The 18,332-nt window shown below is 32.0% G+C and overlaps 2 protein-coding genes across 2 annotated transcripts in view; both read left to right on the top strand.

The window, feature by feature from the left end:
- The window catches only part of LOC127701844 (uncharacterized), a 347,060-nt gene that overhangs the window by 264,585 nt on the left and 64,143 nt on the right, over positions 1-18,332 (top strand). The gene's annotated exons all lie outside the window — the stretch shown is intronic.
- LOC127701852 (twisted gastrulation protein homolog 1-B-like) lies at positions 1,146-16,811 on the top strand. Its single transcript, XM_052205830.1, has 4 exons — positions 1,146-1,229; positions 3,612-3,837; positions 4,853-5,053; positions 15,989-16,811. Exons 2-4 carry the CDS (start codon positions 3,627-3,629, stop codon positions 16,405-16,407), a joined length of 831 nt encoding a protein of 276 aa, XP_052061790.1. The 5' UTR covers positions 1,146-1,229; positions 3,612-3,626; the 3' UTR covers positions 16,408-16,811.

Genomic DNA, 18,332 nt, shown 5'->3' with positions numbered 1-18,332 from the left:
ACATGCAAAAGCTGATTACATGATATATTCTTTACAGCTGCAAATAAATTGCTCTTCGTTAAACGTTGATGATCTAGCAATAACAGAAATAAAACTTATTTCAATAAGGATCTGCGTAAATCATTAATTCTTTTGGAAAAAAGCTTTTTTTAGGTAAATTATCAAGCAGCTGATCACAAAGTGTGTGGTGCTTTATATTCGTAAATCTTATTGTCCGAAAAATTCATTTAAACACAGGAGGTGTTAGCTGTCACCAGTTCCTTTGGAAAGTTTTCAGTTGAATGTGCTCAACAATAGCAAAAAAAAATGCAAAGGGTATGCAGAAAACTCGTATTATTCTTGTGCGTATATTTTGCTATTGTTTTAATCTATCATAACGTAATTATTCATATTCATATAAACAGAGACATATAATACAGTATTATATGTCTCTGATATAAATGACTAGTAAAAGAGTGATATGAATCAAGGATTTATATATATTGTAAGATTTTACTATTTAAATCCTTGTACGAATATGATATATGATATATTTGTAAATATTTTATCTTAAATACAGAAATTTGCTGTCGAAATATGGTTCAATTTGCAGGCCTGAAATATTTTTTTTTTTTTGGTTGACATTTTAAACCAAGTGCAATTGGAAAGTTTATCGTATACAATTTTTTGATATGAACTGGATACTATTCCCAGATATAAAGTACAAAGTCAAACGTATAATTGTCCTTCAAATCTCTGTTTTGACAGTCAAATCAATTATTGTCTGTTCATAACATTAAAGAGCTGAACAATCCAAGTAAATACCTTTATCTAGCTGATAAAATTCGTTATTCATGATATAATGCTCATATTTCTTTATATATTAATATAAATATAATTTGTTGATGATTCAATGATTCAAACTGTTTGTAATTGTAAAACTCGTAATAAATCAATGATGCTATCATATTTGTATATGTAAATTCTATAAGCTGTATTTCTTTCGAATAAAATATTATTATAAATATATCTTTGGAAAATTTTCTCCTTTCGTCCCATAATTTTCATATGAAATTAATGCGTTGGGTTCTCTTTTCCAAGACCCTGAGGTGCCCCAAAATTCAAACACCCCACTGATAGTGAATAAGCGTTTTAAACACTGAGATTTCTTATTAGCCGTTCGTTTTATCGCTTGACATACAAAAACATTAGTTGTTTCTCTGTGAATATGTGAGCTTAAATTATAAAAGGTAAGTTAAATTAACGTAGACATTATTTTAAGCTTTGAATCTATTTCAATGTTTGAAATCTGATTAAATTAGATTTCATTCGGCCTTGCTTACTCAGTTGCTGTTTTCTGTTTGTGTGAAAGAAACATACAAATAATTCAAAGAAAATGTGTGTTTTTAGGGTATATACATGATATAGAAACACATATTTGGATTGTGTTCAAGATTGATCATTGAACATGTTAATAGATAAGTTTGGAAATTAACATTCTATTATGAACATGATAAAATAAATTTCTCTTTACCTAAAAATTAAAATGCTAAATGAGTGAAAATTATTTGTCACACAGGGTTACCTTATCATATCTATACTACATATTATACCCTCAGCAGGACAACTCTGGTAATTTCATTCATCGGATAAGTTCATTCATTTTGTTGACATGACATTAAACATGTTGATAGAACAGACTTACTGGACGAAAGGAATTACCAACCAGCATTGTCTATGTTTTATATGTTTATCAGCATCTGTTCTAAAATCCCATCAGAGTTTATATTATTTGTATACAACATATATTAGATACACCTATGTGGACGTTAGATACACCTATGTGGACGTTTAATTGGATGACAGTTGTATCTAATTTACCATATTTACACCAAGTAAATTCAAATCATATAACAGTCTTTGCACTCAACCACAGGCCTACCAGCCCAGGCTTGTAAAATTTCTGTTGGGCCTGTAAAAATCATCTCCACAGGCCAATATAATCTAACCAAAATTTTCTTGAACTTCAGCTTGGGGCCTTTAGATTCAAAAGTCTATTGTGAAGACTGATATAACCAATTCTAAGTTCTTTGACTACAGTTATTCTGTGTCAGAAACCTTTTATGTGTCAAATATTTAATTACAATCCAAATTCAGACCTGTATCAAGCGCCAATATTGCGTCCATTTTTGCCCCAACTGTTCAGGGTTGGACCTCTGCAGTTGTATCCAGCTGCGCTCAGCAAAGCAATTAATTTACAATGTATCCACAATTTTACTTAAAAATTGAAATGTTGTTGCTTAGTAACACATATATTGATGTTTGATCAACATAATATCATAAATAATGGTGAAAGGTTCAACAGTTTTCTTTTTGATATTTACATTGTATACCAATTTTTACTGATTATTCAAGTGTGTAAATAAAATCTTTCAATGCCAAAAATAAAATTTAAATTGTTTGATGTTGCCTACTTACCAGTACCCACCTGAAAAGCAGCCTACACGAAAAATTTTATGACACAAATCATTTTAATTTTTTTTTATAGATGTTTTCCTGCTTGATTGTCGTATTCTTGTGTAAAACATGGTAGCTTATGTTGTTGGCAAAAAAAAAAAAAATCCCTACCTACCTACTTGTACATTGTACCCAACCATGCCAACCCTTTAAGGCATTGGTAGACAACATCAAACAAATAATTTGTTACTGGTGGCCCAAAAATCTGTGCTATTGACAATTTAATGTTCCTTTTAAATGGATGCATTTGTCAACTTTCCCACTTTCCTAAGTATTCCTTTTTATATGTTTTATACTGCAACTGTGCTATTTGCAGAGTTGAACATTGACTGCAGATGGTTACTGAAACAATAAACTATTTTCATATTACCGACTTTTGACTACGGATTATATAATTTGTCGACTGGTTACCTTGGACATCATTGTACCAAGTCAGGTAAGAGCAAGCTAAAGAAGTAAAACCAAGCTTTCAATCGGTACAATTTTGGGGGGGAAATTACCTGGTTAATATTTTTTTTCACTACAATTACTCGGAAAACAGTAAACTTTCCCCTCAAATTACACTGATTATATGTTTGATTTTACTTATTTTGGCTGCTCTTACTTGACCGAGTACCATGATGTCCAAGCTTAAGGTAACCAGTAGACAAATTATATAATCCGGAGTCAAAAGTCGGTAATATGAAAATAGTCTATTGTAAAATATAAAATAAGGAGATGTGCATGGTGTAAATGAATACAGCTACAGGTATCTCATAAGCCAAAATTGAAGTCTGTTTTGATATATTGTTCTGTTGTTGTATGCCTTCCTAGGACCATACATGTATATTAAATATGGAAGAGGTGAGCTTGAACACATATGTTAATTTACCCTGTAACAAACTATTAAAGCCTGGAATCAGAAGTCCATTAGTTTTATGGCTACATTGTATTTGTTGACATTTAGATTCTGGTCCAAAACTACATTACATGGAAGTTATATTTATACATTTATATATCAGGGTTCCTGTATGGCACATCCAGACAGAAAATCATGTGTCTACAACACATGTATGCCTCTTAACAAGAACATGAAGAACCCTGTATATTTAATTAAAAAAAATTTTCTTTTACAGAATACACCAACAACCATGCGTTTGTATATTTTTGGACTTCTAGTGTTGTGGTGTTCTTTGGATGTATCTGAAGGATGTAATGAAGCATTGTGTGTCAGTATCGTCAGTAAATGTATGTTGATCAAATCATGTGATTGTGACATGACAGACATAAGAAACTGTTCCTGTTGTAAGGACTGTAATATGTGCTTGTCAACATTGTACACAGAGTGCTGCTCATGTGTTGGTAAGTTTAACTTTTATATAAACATTGTACATAAAGTTTTTTGTAACTTCTTCATAGTTTGTTGGTAATTTAATTCTAAGTTTGTTAATATTGTACACAGTGTGCATGGTGTGTTGCTCATGTGTTGATTTGTTCATTTTGTCTACATAATAAAGAGTGTGGGTCATGTGTTGGGAATTCCTACATGTGTTTGAATGCCCTTTGAAAGAAATGACAACATGAATGAGGATACAAAACATTTGAAGGAAAAATTCAGAATGACATCTACCATGTATTGTATATTAATGATATTTCTCAGGAATCTTTTAAAACAGTGAACATAACTTACATACTCATACACAATGTACTGTGCTAATTGGGTATTTAAAATTGTCTTTGATTTCTAGACTACATGTAGTCCAACATAACCATTATGGTAAAAGACTCATACATATGTAGTTTGATAAGGAATGGAAAAAAAAGTTTCCAAATAGTGTGCTGTGAAAAGGTTGAAATTTTGTGGAAATTATATACATGATATAATTTGTATAGAATTTTTGCACATGTTATCAGTATTTTGCTATTAAACCAAGTAATTTCTTAAAACATTTTGATAAAACAAGCACATAGTCTTTTATTTCACTCTTTACTGTCACATTTTTCATGTACATATATATACATGTACATGCTACACTGATACAAAGATTTTATACAAGTACATGTAAGGACATTATTATATAATATAAGATAATTTAGGGCACCAAAAATCTTGTACTTTAGGCAAAATAACTTAAATAAAATCTTACTCATCCAAAGCTTTATGGCAAAAAAGATAATGTAGTGATGAAGCATAAATATTTTTGTAAATCTGTGAGTAAAATATTAAGCTGGTTATATATTGAAGACAAACTTGCATCACAAGATGAAAGAATACTGATAAATTAAACGAAAGGTATGTACAAATTATAATTTGTTCACAACATATATATGTATATCTATGCATATTCACCATGCAAAAAAAAAAATACTACTTCAGGAATGTGTCCAGCACCTGACCCAGAAGAAGGTCTACACTTAACTAGTACTATAGAAGAATTGAAAGCTCCAATACCAGAGCTGTTTGATGTATTGACAGAGGAGAAAGACAAGGAAATGAGATGGACGACATATACATATCCTGCACATTACGATGCACTTTATTTTAAACCTGGTCATGGAATGTTAGATGTCAATTTTGGTAAGATCTAACTTACAGAATTTTGAAGATTATAAGTTTGTTGTAACTAAAGGGGAGGGTAGGAGGGGTCCCATCCCAAATTCCAGAGAAAATAAAAGCCATATCCAGAATTCTTGTGAAAATAAGGTGTCTGTTCCCGTATGATAATATAATTAGTTCCCAAATTCCTGATGATTTGACTGGCTATTCCAACATCCCTGTGAACATGGTGAATGAAATGGTTCAATCCCAAATTTCCCAGTAATACATGTACACTGGCAAAATTTTTATGAAACATACTTGAAGGTACAGTTTTAAAAAAAAGTGGTAAGCTTTTTCACTTAAAGCAGGATCATGAAAGTCTCAGTTTGTATAATTTCTCATACAATAGAGGTACAGCCCAAACTGTAAAAGCTGTGCTGGATTGCCAATGCATGTGTAATATCCCAAACATTAACCACACCTTATTTAATAGTACTAATTGACAGTATTTAACAAACACACATTGTACTTTGGTACATAAATATCTTTTGTTCTATACCCTGGTACGATTTTATCAGATTTTGTGATAAGAATGGTCTTTTATATAGTCACTTTTGAATTTACTGCTTTAACAACTTTTGTGGAACCTAAAGCCAGGTGGAGGTCAAAAAAGTCAAATAAGATCAGATAAGTTAACACAGGTGTCAGTGATATGTCACTCAGGTAAGAGACATAATTCACTACTTTAAAGCAATTAGAGTTTGTAGTATTGTACTATGTTATGAATGAAATATTTGTATTTTTATTGAGGTGTCAATAGGGGAATTTTATTGTAAACTTTTTGTTATCTTCAGCACAAATAAGAATTTAAAAAGAAAGATTAGTATATATGTACCATACCACATCTTCTGTTTTGATACGTAAAGTAATATTGAAAGATTTTGCATATGCATATATTATATAAAAATAAGGAGATGAGGTATGATTGCCAATAAGAAAACTATTCACCAAAGTTCAAATAAAGTAGATGTAAGCAATTACAGGCAACCATACGGCCTTCAACAATGAGAAAAACCCATACCTTACAGTCGGCTATAAAAGGCCCTGACATGAAAAATATGAAACAATTCATATGTACATCATCATGATCATGTACATGAAAGTACCAAACTTCAATTAAAATGTTCTTTTTTGACTGCAGAGATTTCTGTGCATCTGGGGTAGAAATCAATTACCAGTAATAATTCTACTGGTAATTCTAAATAATTTTGTTTTTGATATTTATTGTTCTGAACTACATTTTAGTATATATTCAGTTATATAAAAACAAATTTGAGAGTTTGAATAAATATGGTGGGCTTACATTTGGCAGCTAATGGCTCTTTATGTACAGTATAATCGTGATAACTGTTAATACCTGCATGTACCAGTTCTTTAAAGACCCATCAAGAGCATTTGATATTTTACATTATAATTTAATGTATTATTCAAACTGTCAAATTTATTTTGATTTATATATACTAAAATATAATTCAGAACTTAAGTTCCATAGAAAACAATACAAAATGTCTTGGATCGTTATAAAGTATCAAATTTTATTCCTGACTGGATGCCATCTATTTAACTATGGATATGATCTAGGAAAACTGTTTTTGGGCATATGACCCCTTTATAATTATAAATATAAATTGATTTGTAACCATAATTACAAATAGACAAGTAAGCATGTGCAACAGTTTAAAGGTCAAATTTCTTATGTCTGTTTGATGTCATTTTATAGATAAAATCATGTAAATGAAATGTAAATCAATTATTTATAACAGGTCTGTAAAAAATATTTATTTGTTGGTCGAATCAATAAACAAAATCAGTCTTCCTGTTACTGCCTTCCTTAGTTTCACTTTACCAGCTGACATTAGAACACATTCACAGCCCTTCACAAAAAAAGGTTAAATCAAACGTCGCATGAATACAGATTCAAATGAGGGTGAATTATTGACTTGCAAGCCATTAATACATCGGCAATGTTTTTGAGCTTATTTTGGCGAAAGTTAACCAAACTGACTGCTTAAAAACAATTATTATTTGACTGTTCCAATTTTTTTGTCTATTCATAGCTAATGTCCCTTGAAAATAAGAACAGGAAAATGACAAAATACTTAGTAGAATACTAAGCTGAAAATAAATGTTTATATATCATGTATATTGGATCTGTCACTTTTTAGGAAGGTATAATGTATAATTTATACAAAAAGATATAATAACCATAAATGTTAGATATGTGGTTTAATGGGGAACCAGGAAAAGTGATGTACGAGAATATAATTAATAAATAAATATGTTATAAAACTAAAAAATAATGATGGGAATGTCAAATGTTCATTTAAAATAGCAATAAAAGTAACATGTTCATTAGTTAATGTGGCATACATTTAGAATAACAATAAAAGGTACATGTTCATTGGTTAATATGACATATATTTCATGTTGAGACATTTGTTAAAGTCAGTCAGGGGTACTACTTGTACAAGTAATCTTTATTTATAAGTAAAAAAAATATACTTATATAAGTTAATTATAATGTTTGAATAATCTCCCCTTAATTTTCTTAAAAATTCACTTGTATAAGTAAATTTTTTTTACAATCCCATAAAAATTCTTAAGTTTTGAGATGTAAAAACTTGCCTTTAATGATTTTTCCAAGGTTAGCTCATAATTAAGTCTCCCAAACGAAGTTTGGGAAGACTTATTGTTTTTGCTCAGTTCTTATTATTATTATTATTCTTCTTCCTCTTCCTCTTCCGCCACTTTTAAATTTGAACTTGTCCGCACCCGTTCTCCAAAACCGCTTGTCAGATTAACTTAGGGTTTCACAATATGTTAGACTAACATGTCTAGTGGTGCAATCAGGGTTTTGTTTGTGCAATAGGGTTTATAAAGGGGTACTTTGAGGGGCAAAAAGAAAGGAGGGTTTTACTATAGAACCCTATGGGAACTTATTTTTTTAAATTTTCAAATGATTATAAATTGAAAACCGTTTGTGATAGACACAATCTTTTTAATTGAAAATGTTCTAAATGATAAAGCACATTAAATGAAATACAGGGTTAGTCCCCAGGGGTCACCCCCACCCCCTGCCATTTAAGAAAGTTCTAATACCTTGTAAGTGGTCAAGATCCCCACCCCTAAACCATATATATTCTGGTTTGTCATGCTAAGAAGGTTTGAATGATATACAGGGTTAGTCCCCAGGGGTCATCCCGACCCCCTGCCATTTGAAAAAGTTCTAATATCTTGTAAATGGTTGAGATCCCCACCCCTAAACCATATATATTCTTGTTTGTCATTATAAAGCAAATCAAATGAAATACAGGGTCAGTCCCCAGGGGTCACCCCTACCCCCTGCCATTTAAGAAAGTTCTAATATCTTGTAAGTGGTCAAGATCCCCACCCCTAAACCATATATATTCTGGTTTGTCATGCTAAGATGGTTTGAATGATAAACAGGGTTAGTCCCCAGGGGTCATCCCCCACCCCCTGCCATTTGAGAAAGTTCTAATATCTTGTAAATGGTCGAGATCCCCACCCCTAAACCATATATATTCCTGTTCGTCATGTCTCGAACATTTGAATGACGTATAGGATCAGTCCCCAGGGGTTCCCCCCACCCCCTATGTTCTAATATCTTGTAAGTGGTCAAGATCCCCACCCCTAAACCATATATATTCTGGTTTGTCATGCAAAGATGGTTTGAATGATATACAGGGTTAGTCCCCAGGGGTCATCCCCCACCCCCTGCCATTTGAGAAAGTTCTAGTATCTTGTAAATGGTCGAGATCCCCACCCCTAAACCATATATATTCCTGTTCGTCATGTCTTGAACATTTGAATGACGTATAGGATCGGTCCCCAGGGGTTCCCCCCACCCCCTGTGTTCTAATATCTTGTAAATGGTCGAGATCCCCACCCCTAAACCATATATATTCCTGTTCATCATGTCTCGAACATTTGAATGACTTATAGGGTCAGTCCCCAAGGGTTCTTGTAAGTGGCAAGATGATTTGAATGATATACAGGGTTAGTCCCCAGGCATCACTAATGCATATAACTTTACCAAACCAATTTTCACTGGACTTTGCCCAATGTCAGACGACCCTGGGAATTACGAATTATGGGAGCTTCGTTTGGGAGACTTCGTAACAGCATCCTGTTACAATCATTTCTTGTTTTTTATTAGAGTTCAATGTTTCATCTCATTAATTCAACAAAGAAACTGATTGCGCAAAGGCAAAGATCTTAAGTATTTGGCAAGGCCTTCAAAAATTGCTATTATGGGGCTTGTAAATGAGCAGTGTTCTGAAGATAACAGACAAATGAGATTTTCATTGTCCATGAAATTACACTTAAATGATTAGTTAAGACATCTGCAAAGGACAGACAATTTAAAATTCTATTAGAGCAAAGAAGTCATAAGAATTCAAGAAAAGATGATAGGATGGCTTTTTCACTTATACAAGTAAAAAAGTCTGAATGTCTAAGGGACATAACTAAGCCAATTTTTTTTACCTATACAAGTAAATAAAATACACTTGTACATGTTGTATAAGTATCCTACAAATTTACTTATATAAGTATATTAATATTACCTTTTCAAGTAAATAAAAATTACTTGTACAAGTAGTACCCCTGACTGAAAGTACAATAAATGAGAAATAATTTTTTTGTGTACGAATATTATACAAATTTCAAACTTTATTCTTTATCTAAAAGAAAAAAACAACACAATAGGTTACCCATACAGGTGTCACTGTGATTCATATATACAATGTTTTATGCAAGAAGTGAATCTGATAAGTACATATATGTTGTTACAAAACATCTGTCAGGACTAAAAATACAGTAAAACTTCTCCAATACACCAGGTACCATCCACAAAGTCTGTTCTTGTTAGCAGCGTTTTTTCATTAATAATTCTTGGTTCCTCAATATGATATTGACTTGGCTGGGACTAAAATGTTTGTCCTTAAAATCATGTTGTTTTTGGTAGATGTTAGGAGTTCTTTTGTACATGTATATAAAAATAAGGAGATGATGTATCATTGCTAATGAGACAACTTTAACCAGAGTTTAAATGACAAAGAGAAAAGCAATTATATGACACTGTACATGTATTTCAAGATAGGTGGGATTTTATTATTAAATTCTGTCCATTTCTTGTCTTAGTAACTTGAAACTGTTTTGTGATTAATTTGAAACAAGATATTTTGCTGGTCACATTTGTATGCATTACTTTAAGTTCAGAAATTATTGCGTACATTTATTATTGCGATTTTTGAAGAATGGACAAAAATGCGAGATTAATTATTGCGATTGCAGGAAAATCTGTATACAGATACATGTATCAGATATCAGAATGCGAGTTCTTATTATTGCGATATTCACCCAGTCGCATTATTCGCATTAATAAAAACCTCGCAATAATTTCTGAATTTACAGTATTATTCTGGCTTTTTAGCATCATGATATTATAATGTGATGTTACATTGTATATTGCTTGAATGTGACGCTATCTGAAATGATTTTCTAATGGATTTTGTTATGGATATGATGTTATAATTTCTAGGAACCATATATATGTTATTTTAATAAAATGCTCCACTGGGCACAGCTTGATACAACCGCAGAGGTCGAACCCTGAACAGTTGGGGCAAGTATGGACACAACATTCAAGCTTGATACAGCACTGAATTTGGATTGTGATTAAATATTTGACACAGCATAGGTTTCTGACACAGAATGAATGTGGTCTAAGAACTTAAAATTTTTTAATTTACCTATTCAAACCATATCATTATTATTTGCTTTTATATATAAATCAGAAATAACCAATTTCAAATGGAAAATTTTAAAGAAAAAAAGGGGAAAAAAAATCCCCCCCCCCCCCCCCAATTTTTTGAACCCCCTTATGATTCATCGCCCCCAAACTCAATCCCAGCCTTTCCTTTGTGGTATGGTACCTTGCAGTACTATTTCAGAGAGATCCATACACTTGAACACAAGTTATTGTCTGGAAACTAGAAAAATGCTTTTTTTTTGGCCCCTTTTTGGCCTCAAATTCCTAAACGTTTAGGGCAATTACCCCCAAACTCAAACCCAGCTTTTCCTTTGTGATATGGAACCTTGTACATGTTGTAGTACAATTTCATAAAGATCCATACACTTACACACAGGTTATTGTCCTGAAACTAGAAAAATGCTTGTTTTTTGCCCCTAATTCCTAAAATTTTGAGGCAATTACCCCCAAAACAATCCCAGCCTTCCCTTTGTGGTATGGTACCTTGCAGTACAATTTCAGAGAGATCCATACACTTGAACACAAGTTATTGTCCTGAAACTAGAAAAATGCTTGTTTTTTCCCCCTAATTCCTAAAATTTGAGGCAATTACCCCCAAAATCAATCCGAGCATTCCCTTTGTGATATGGAACTTTGTGGTATAATGTCAGAGAGATCCATACACTAACACACAAGTTATGTCTGGAAGTTACAAAAATGCTTATTTTTGGCCACTTTTTGGCCCCTAATTCATTATCTGTTGGTACCATAACCCCCAAAATCAATCCCAACCTTCCTTTTGTGGTATTGAACCTTATGGTAAAATTTCATAGAGATCCATTCACTTAAACTAAAGTTAGAGTGCGAAAACCAATGTGTCTTCGGACGACGACAATGACAACAACGTCATACCAATATACGACTGCAAAATTTTTTTGCAGGCGTATAAAAATCTCTGTTAGCCAGTTTGCTACATGAAATTTTTTGGGAGAACAGTGAACACTCCTGATAATTTTCAAACATTCACGTCGAATTTTGCTAAAAACTGTCTTGCCAATTGAAAAGTTCATTTTGCAATTTAACTCATCTCAACAATATGTCAGTGACTGTATAGAAGGAATATTGTCCCAATTCTCTTATTATAAAATTTGTTATGTGATATATGATTGGCAATAATACAACTATTATTATAATAGACCAAAGCACTTAGATGTGAACAATTTCAGGTCACTGTTATAATTAAAGCTTGTAACAATAGGCAAAAAAACCAACACATGCTTTATAGTAAGCTATGATCGTTTCATTGGATAGAACACAACTTAGTGTTTATTTTGTAAAGTTCATGACTAAGGCAAGCACCAATTATAAACATTTATGATAATCATATAATTGGTCTATTTGAAAAAAAATCATATATATCAAAAAAGATTGATAATTTTTGTCTTGCCTCTATGTAGTTGTGAATGCAAGACTTAGGAATGCTGTTTTTGGTGGCGTCGGCTGTGTCCTCAACTTACTTTGTGATTAAATCATCTAAAAGGACCCACTAGTGGTAGGTCAATGAAATCTAGTATGCAGTTGTATCAGTATTGGCACATCTCATTACATGGGGATAATTTTGCCCCGCCCCCTCTGTCATGGTCTTTTGACATGTTAAAGTTTGTGATGATGTCAGTTTATAACATGTATAAGGAATCATTTAAGTCAGTGATATTTGGTATGAAGTTGTATTAGCATTGGCTTATCTTATTTCCACAGTGATTATTTGGCCCTGCACCTTCAGTTATTGTTCATCATGTTCATTAGCTAAGTTAGTAACTTAGTATTGCCATTTTAATTTCAACATTTGCACTTTAATATCAAAATTGCATACAGGCTAGAGACATCTCTGTGTTAACAGTTTATCGAAGATAACTATCCTCTTTTATAATGTTTTTTTTTCCCCAATCATAAATATTTTCCTTCTTGTTGTGGATTAACATTTAATATATGAACTACTTTATTAAAATAAAGATTAAAACTTTGCTAAAACTGGTACATATGAAAGAAAGTCAGCGAGCTGAAAGTGCTTAAGGACTGTTATTTGAAAAAAATTGCTCTTTGACTAAAGGATAAGGCTAACAACATTAAAATATAGTATACTGATGTTATATTAAAGCATGACTGACACAAATTCAGGAAGAAACAGAAAAAACAAAATGTAACTTTCCTACTAAATTTGTATCACTCGTGCTTTGATATAGAAACTTCCATTACTACTGTGGATTCATTAATTTTCGTTGGTACCAATTTTTGTAAATATTTGATTTCATGGTTTTATAAAAGTTTGCATACAAGCCTATAGACAATTTATACTTTGTTAAACATTTAAATTCATCTTTTCCTTCAAAAATTCTTACAAAATCAAAGAAAATAAACAATAATGGAACCACAGTATATAATTTCATATTTTTATGCTGCTCGGCAAAGGGGCATTAGTGTTACCTTGACGTTCCGTCTGTCCATCTTTCCATCTGTATCAAAAGTATTTTCACATATTATAAGCAAGCTTGAGCTGGGGCATTCGTGTCCTCAGGCACATTCTTCTTTTTATTTATCTTAAGTACAAAACATTGAAGGGTAGAAATTAGGAAAAGAAAAAAAATACAGTGGTTGATTTGCAATGGAAGGTGGCTTGAAAATTAAGAAAAACATTTTTTTTTAACTTTACATACAAAATTATAGCACATTTGTGTCTGGACCATCTTTTTTTGAATGGCTTTAATCCAGTTACAAAATGTACTTAAATGTCTGTTATTTGGTCTCTTGTGGAAAGTTGTCTCATTGGCAATCATACATGTACCACATCTTCTTATTTTTATAATCAATGTTATTCTAGATTCTAAAATTATTGATTAAATACATTTGCAGTGTGGATATTGTAAATTGACAGTGTAAAAAAAAAAACTTAAGAGGGTTCCTAGGCATTTATGAGCGAGAGAAAAATGTGCTAAGAATTGCATATAAATAAAACATAGCTGAGAGGTTGATAGAGCATCTTGTTACACGGAGAAAACATTGTTAATGGATACTGAATGTTTTTGTTATTATTGTCTTTAAACTTAATTAAGATTAAAGATCTTTTTCTTTTAAATTTAAATTATTGCCTTTTCCAGTGATTGATTATTGATTGCTCTGCACAAGGAGGTAGCATTAAAACAATTGTTTCTCTGCTAAACCATGTGGAAGATAAGAATGTCGCTGTGTATTAACCAATTGAATCTGGCATTTAAACATAAAGTATAATGAAAATAAATGGCCAATTGAAAATGAGACCAGTTTGAAGAACAATGAAATTTTATTCGGTTCATTATCAAAAATTTTCCTGGTTTTTAAGTAACCAAAGAAATCAGGTTTCCATTTCCATACATCTTTTCTTTTACCATGTTTACATTAAAATGAAACATGCCTCTAATTAGTATTGTCAGTATTTGTCAAATATTTTGCAAAACTACTTTGAATATTTCCCAGTAACCATGGTAACTATTATGTTTTACAATGTACTCATTAGTACTACAAGTTATCTCTTAAGGAGCACTTTAAATATGTTTTAAAACTTGTCAATAAAAATTAAAAAAACTGAACAGTACAAATGTATGTAAGACAGGAATATTACCTCCCAAATACATTATGTGTTACTCAAAGTGATTGATTGTTATCAATCACTTTACAAGGTAATCATTGATCTATAATAAATTAGTTTGCACAAATGTTTCTGTCTGGTACACACATGTATTGTTGAAAATTCTTCACATTTTTTGGCTCACATCCCCTTACAGACCCTCTGAGTTAAAATACTGCACCTGGGTTATAGAAATTAGTAAATTTCAAAGTTACCAGGTGCTCACCTATAAATACCTTTAATTTGTTTCTGTAATAAACATCAGTCAAAATGTTGATTGCCAAACAAGATGGGGTACTGTGGAGGTGAAATTGGTTTTCATATTGTGTTTTGTACAGGGATAAAAAAATGGTTTATTAAGATGAAATGATTGACATAGATATGTCTTCTTAACCACAGATTTTTGTGGTAATGTATTGTTCAGGTATTTTGTTTATATGATTGTGGGTTGATAAGTTTGATCTGGACCAATCCTTTTGAAGTCTGGACACATGACAAATCAAAACAAATTATAAGGCAATCAAAATATGTTAAGGAAGAGAAGTCTAGCCAAATCTGTTACAGAATAATATATCATTTATAACATGATTGTGGGATTCAATACTTTGTTTTTCTTCTCGTCTTTATTTATAAGCCTGTTAAAGATGAGACAACTTATAGATTTTTCATCATTTAGTATAAATTTGTTCAAGTCTTATGATAACTCAAATTGGTATGTAACATTATAACAAAATTTTAACCCATTATTAAATTTAATTAAATTTAAATAGGCTTTATTTTGATGATTGTTTAGCATGCAAGAAAAGTTACAAAGGCCTGACAAACTATCATCTATAGTGGACATCTTAATCATTTAGGTAGTCTGTGGTTTAAGTTTTTCTAGACACCAATCTGGGGGTGGGGGGTGGGGGGGCACTTCAATACTTAATTGATAGGGGGTGCCGCTGGGGTTCTGTTACCCCACCCTTTTCATATTATTTAGATTTTAAAAATGTATTCCTTTTCATATATTGCATAGGTAAAAATGTAACCTTTTCCCATATTGGTTGGGTTTCGTGTGTGGTGTGTTGGAAAAATGGAATATCAAAGTGTCAAAAGAAGGGAAATTTGTGGATAAAAACACAGCCATAACACCAATAAAGTTACAGGGCTTTTCATATAACAAGTAAAGAAAACTTTATTAGCCTTATCATATATTTCTTATAGTTTTCCCCGCCTTTTCACATATTCAAGCTGGAAAATGTGACCTATTCCAGCAGCACGTCCAATCACCTTGTATATAGTGTAACTAAAACAAGGAAATTTTTGGAGCAGCTTTTGAATGTTTATTTCTAGTTTGTCTTAACTATTCATTTCTCATGTGTGTGTGTGTGACTATGTTTTTATGCATATGTATTCAACTAATTTGGTGCACTGTATGGAATTAAGACCACAAAGTTATTTTGAATTATTTTACATTTATTCTTTGTTCGTATTGAAGGTGCTGCAGAAAAAGACCACAACAGAAAAAGTATTATTCAGCAAGGCAATAAAGACGACAATTGTACTGTAGCTTTCATGTCTGACTGTCTGTCATTAAAACGATGTAAAATGTCTTGCCAATCTATGGGAGCATCCCGATACAGATGGTTTCATGAACATGGATGCTGTCAATGTATTGGTACCGCATGTATTAATTATGGTCTTAACAAACCAAAATGTCGCGTTTGTCCAGACGAGGAGGGTGATGATGAGGGAGAGGAGGAGAACGTAAAGGAGGTTGTGAAGGAAGAAAGTATAATAGAAGAACTTGTGGATAAAGAAGCAGTGATAAAACAATTTGAAGGAAAACATGAAGATGACAATGAGGATGAAATTATTGAAGATGAAATAGACGAATTTGATATCAAGCGTGTATAAGATGAACAGATAAATTTGATATCAAGCTTGTATAAGATCTGAAATAGATGATTTTAATATCAGAGGTGTATAAGATCTAAAAAATCTTAAACTATGATTCAACATTCAGTCTTATTAATGTATATTTTGCATAAATCCAAAGACCACTATTTGAAGATAACAATTTTTCATTATGTGATTTGAGGTATTTACATGGACTAGTTAGTTAATGTTAAAATTGACCAGTTGATATTTGTCAATTATATTCCTAATAAGAGTGACGCTGCAAAAAGTTGGCAACTATCAGTGGCAGATCCAGAACTTTTTATAAGGGGGGCCCACTGACTGCCATAAGAGGGGGCCTGCTACAGTCATTCTTCAGTGATTCCCTATATTTAACCAATTTTTTCCCACAAAAAGGGGGGCCGAGGCCCCCCCCCCTCCCCTGGACCTGCCTATGCTATCAAACAAGAAACTTCATGAAATGTACCTTGTAATTACCTGTTTGTCAGGCTGAAGCAGTTGCACTTGTTAATTTGAGTATAATTTTGAATTCCAAGTAAAACGCAGCCAAAAGGTTGTTAGGTATGTTAAGTTTTGCAGTGATTCAGACATTGTATAAAAATACTTACCTTCATTTAAAATGATGTAAGGGATAATTTCAACATAAATTTACTATTAACAAAAAAATCAGACAGCTATGACTAATAATTAAATTTGAATTTTTAATCTGTTTTTGTGTTGAATAAATGAATGTCTGAAACAAAACTATCAAAAATCATAAAATCAGTTTGGTCTTTAGAAAAATTTAAAGGAACAGGGTTCATTTAAAATTTGAAATCAACTATCATGCAATAGTAGTGTTTTATAAGCTTTCTGCCACCCAGTGTAAAACCCCCTATTATTGGAGGTATACGTACAGTGTATGTATCAAATCTATAGACAAGCACATCTTTTTACGTCACTTTTAGGCTTGTTTTAGACAAAGCTATCTGAGGGGCTCTTGCATACATATTTGTAAGGAGGATCGGGTCAAGTGATTGATTTCGCATTAAGTTATTAGTATAAGTGAAAAATTATTTTAGGGGAGGGTGTCAGATAAAGGGTCTTCCAGACATGAGGTACTTTATCAAATGCAGGTGTCTGCAATTGTCTCTGAATATGTTAGTCCACAAAGGATTACTGTATGATCAAGTTCTAATTATATAAAACAAATTATGTATTGTAAATATGTTTAAGTGATTGGAATGAAACAAAAGAAAGTTTTGATATAAGTATAATTTCTCAAATATGTTGTTTTTGATAATGTTTTATTAATTGAAAGCAGTAATGGGTATTTAATTGTAATTATTCATGAAAAATCAGCATTGAAATTGTCAAGTATGAAGAATGTAATTTTATTTTGTGTACTTGCTATAATGGTTAAAAGGCAGTGATTGATAGTAACATATGACTATATAATATACATGGTGCAGTTTCTTTGTGATGTCTGGTTGCTGTTTTGTTTACTTTTGTTTTTTATACAACAGCAAAAAATTTTTGGGATCGTATAATGGTATGATGTCGTCGTTGTCTGCATTGTCGTTCGAAGACACATTAGTTTCCGGACAATAACTTTAATTTAAGTGAATGGATCTCTATGAAATTTTTAAAGAAGGTTCATTATTACAAAAGGAAGGTTGGGATTGATTTTGGGAATGATGGTCCTAACCGTTTAGGAATTAGGGGCCCAAAAAGGGGCCCAAAACAAGCATTTTTCTAGTTTCAGGATATCTTGTGTATAAGTATTTCGATTACTCTGAAATTGTACCACAATGTTTAATACCACAAGTAGAAGGTTGGGATTCATTTAGGGGATATGGGCCCAACAGTCTAGGAATTAAGAGCCAAAAAGGGGCCAAAAACAAGCATTTTTCTAGTTTCCAGACAATAACTTGTGTGTAAGT

Source organism: Mytilus californianus, unplaced genomic scaffold, assembly GCF_021869535.1.
Source record: "Mytilus californianus isolate M0D057914Y unplaced genomic scaffold, xbMytCali1.0.p SCAF_5, whole genome shotgun sequence".
In the NCBI taxonomy this organism is placed as follows: domain Eukaryota; kingdom Metazoa; phylum Mollusca; class Bivalvia; order Mytilida; family Mytilidae; genus Mytilus; species Mytilus californianus.
This window is presented reverse-complemented; position numbering and strand designations above follow the sequence as displayed.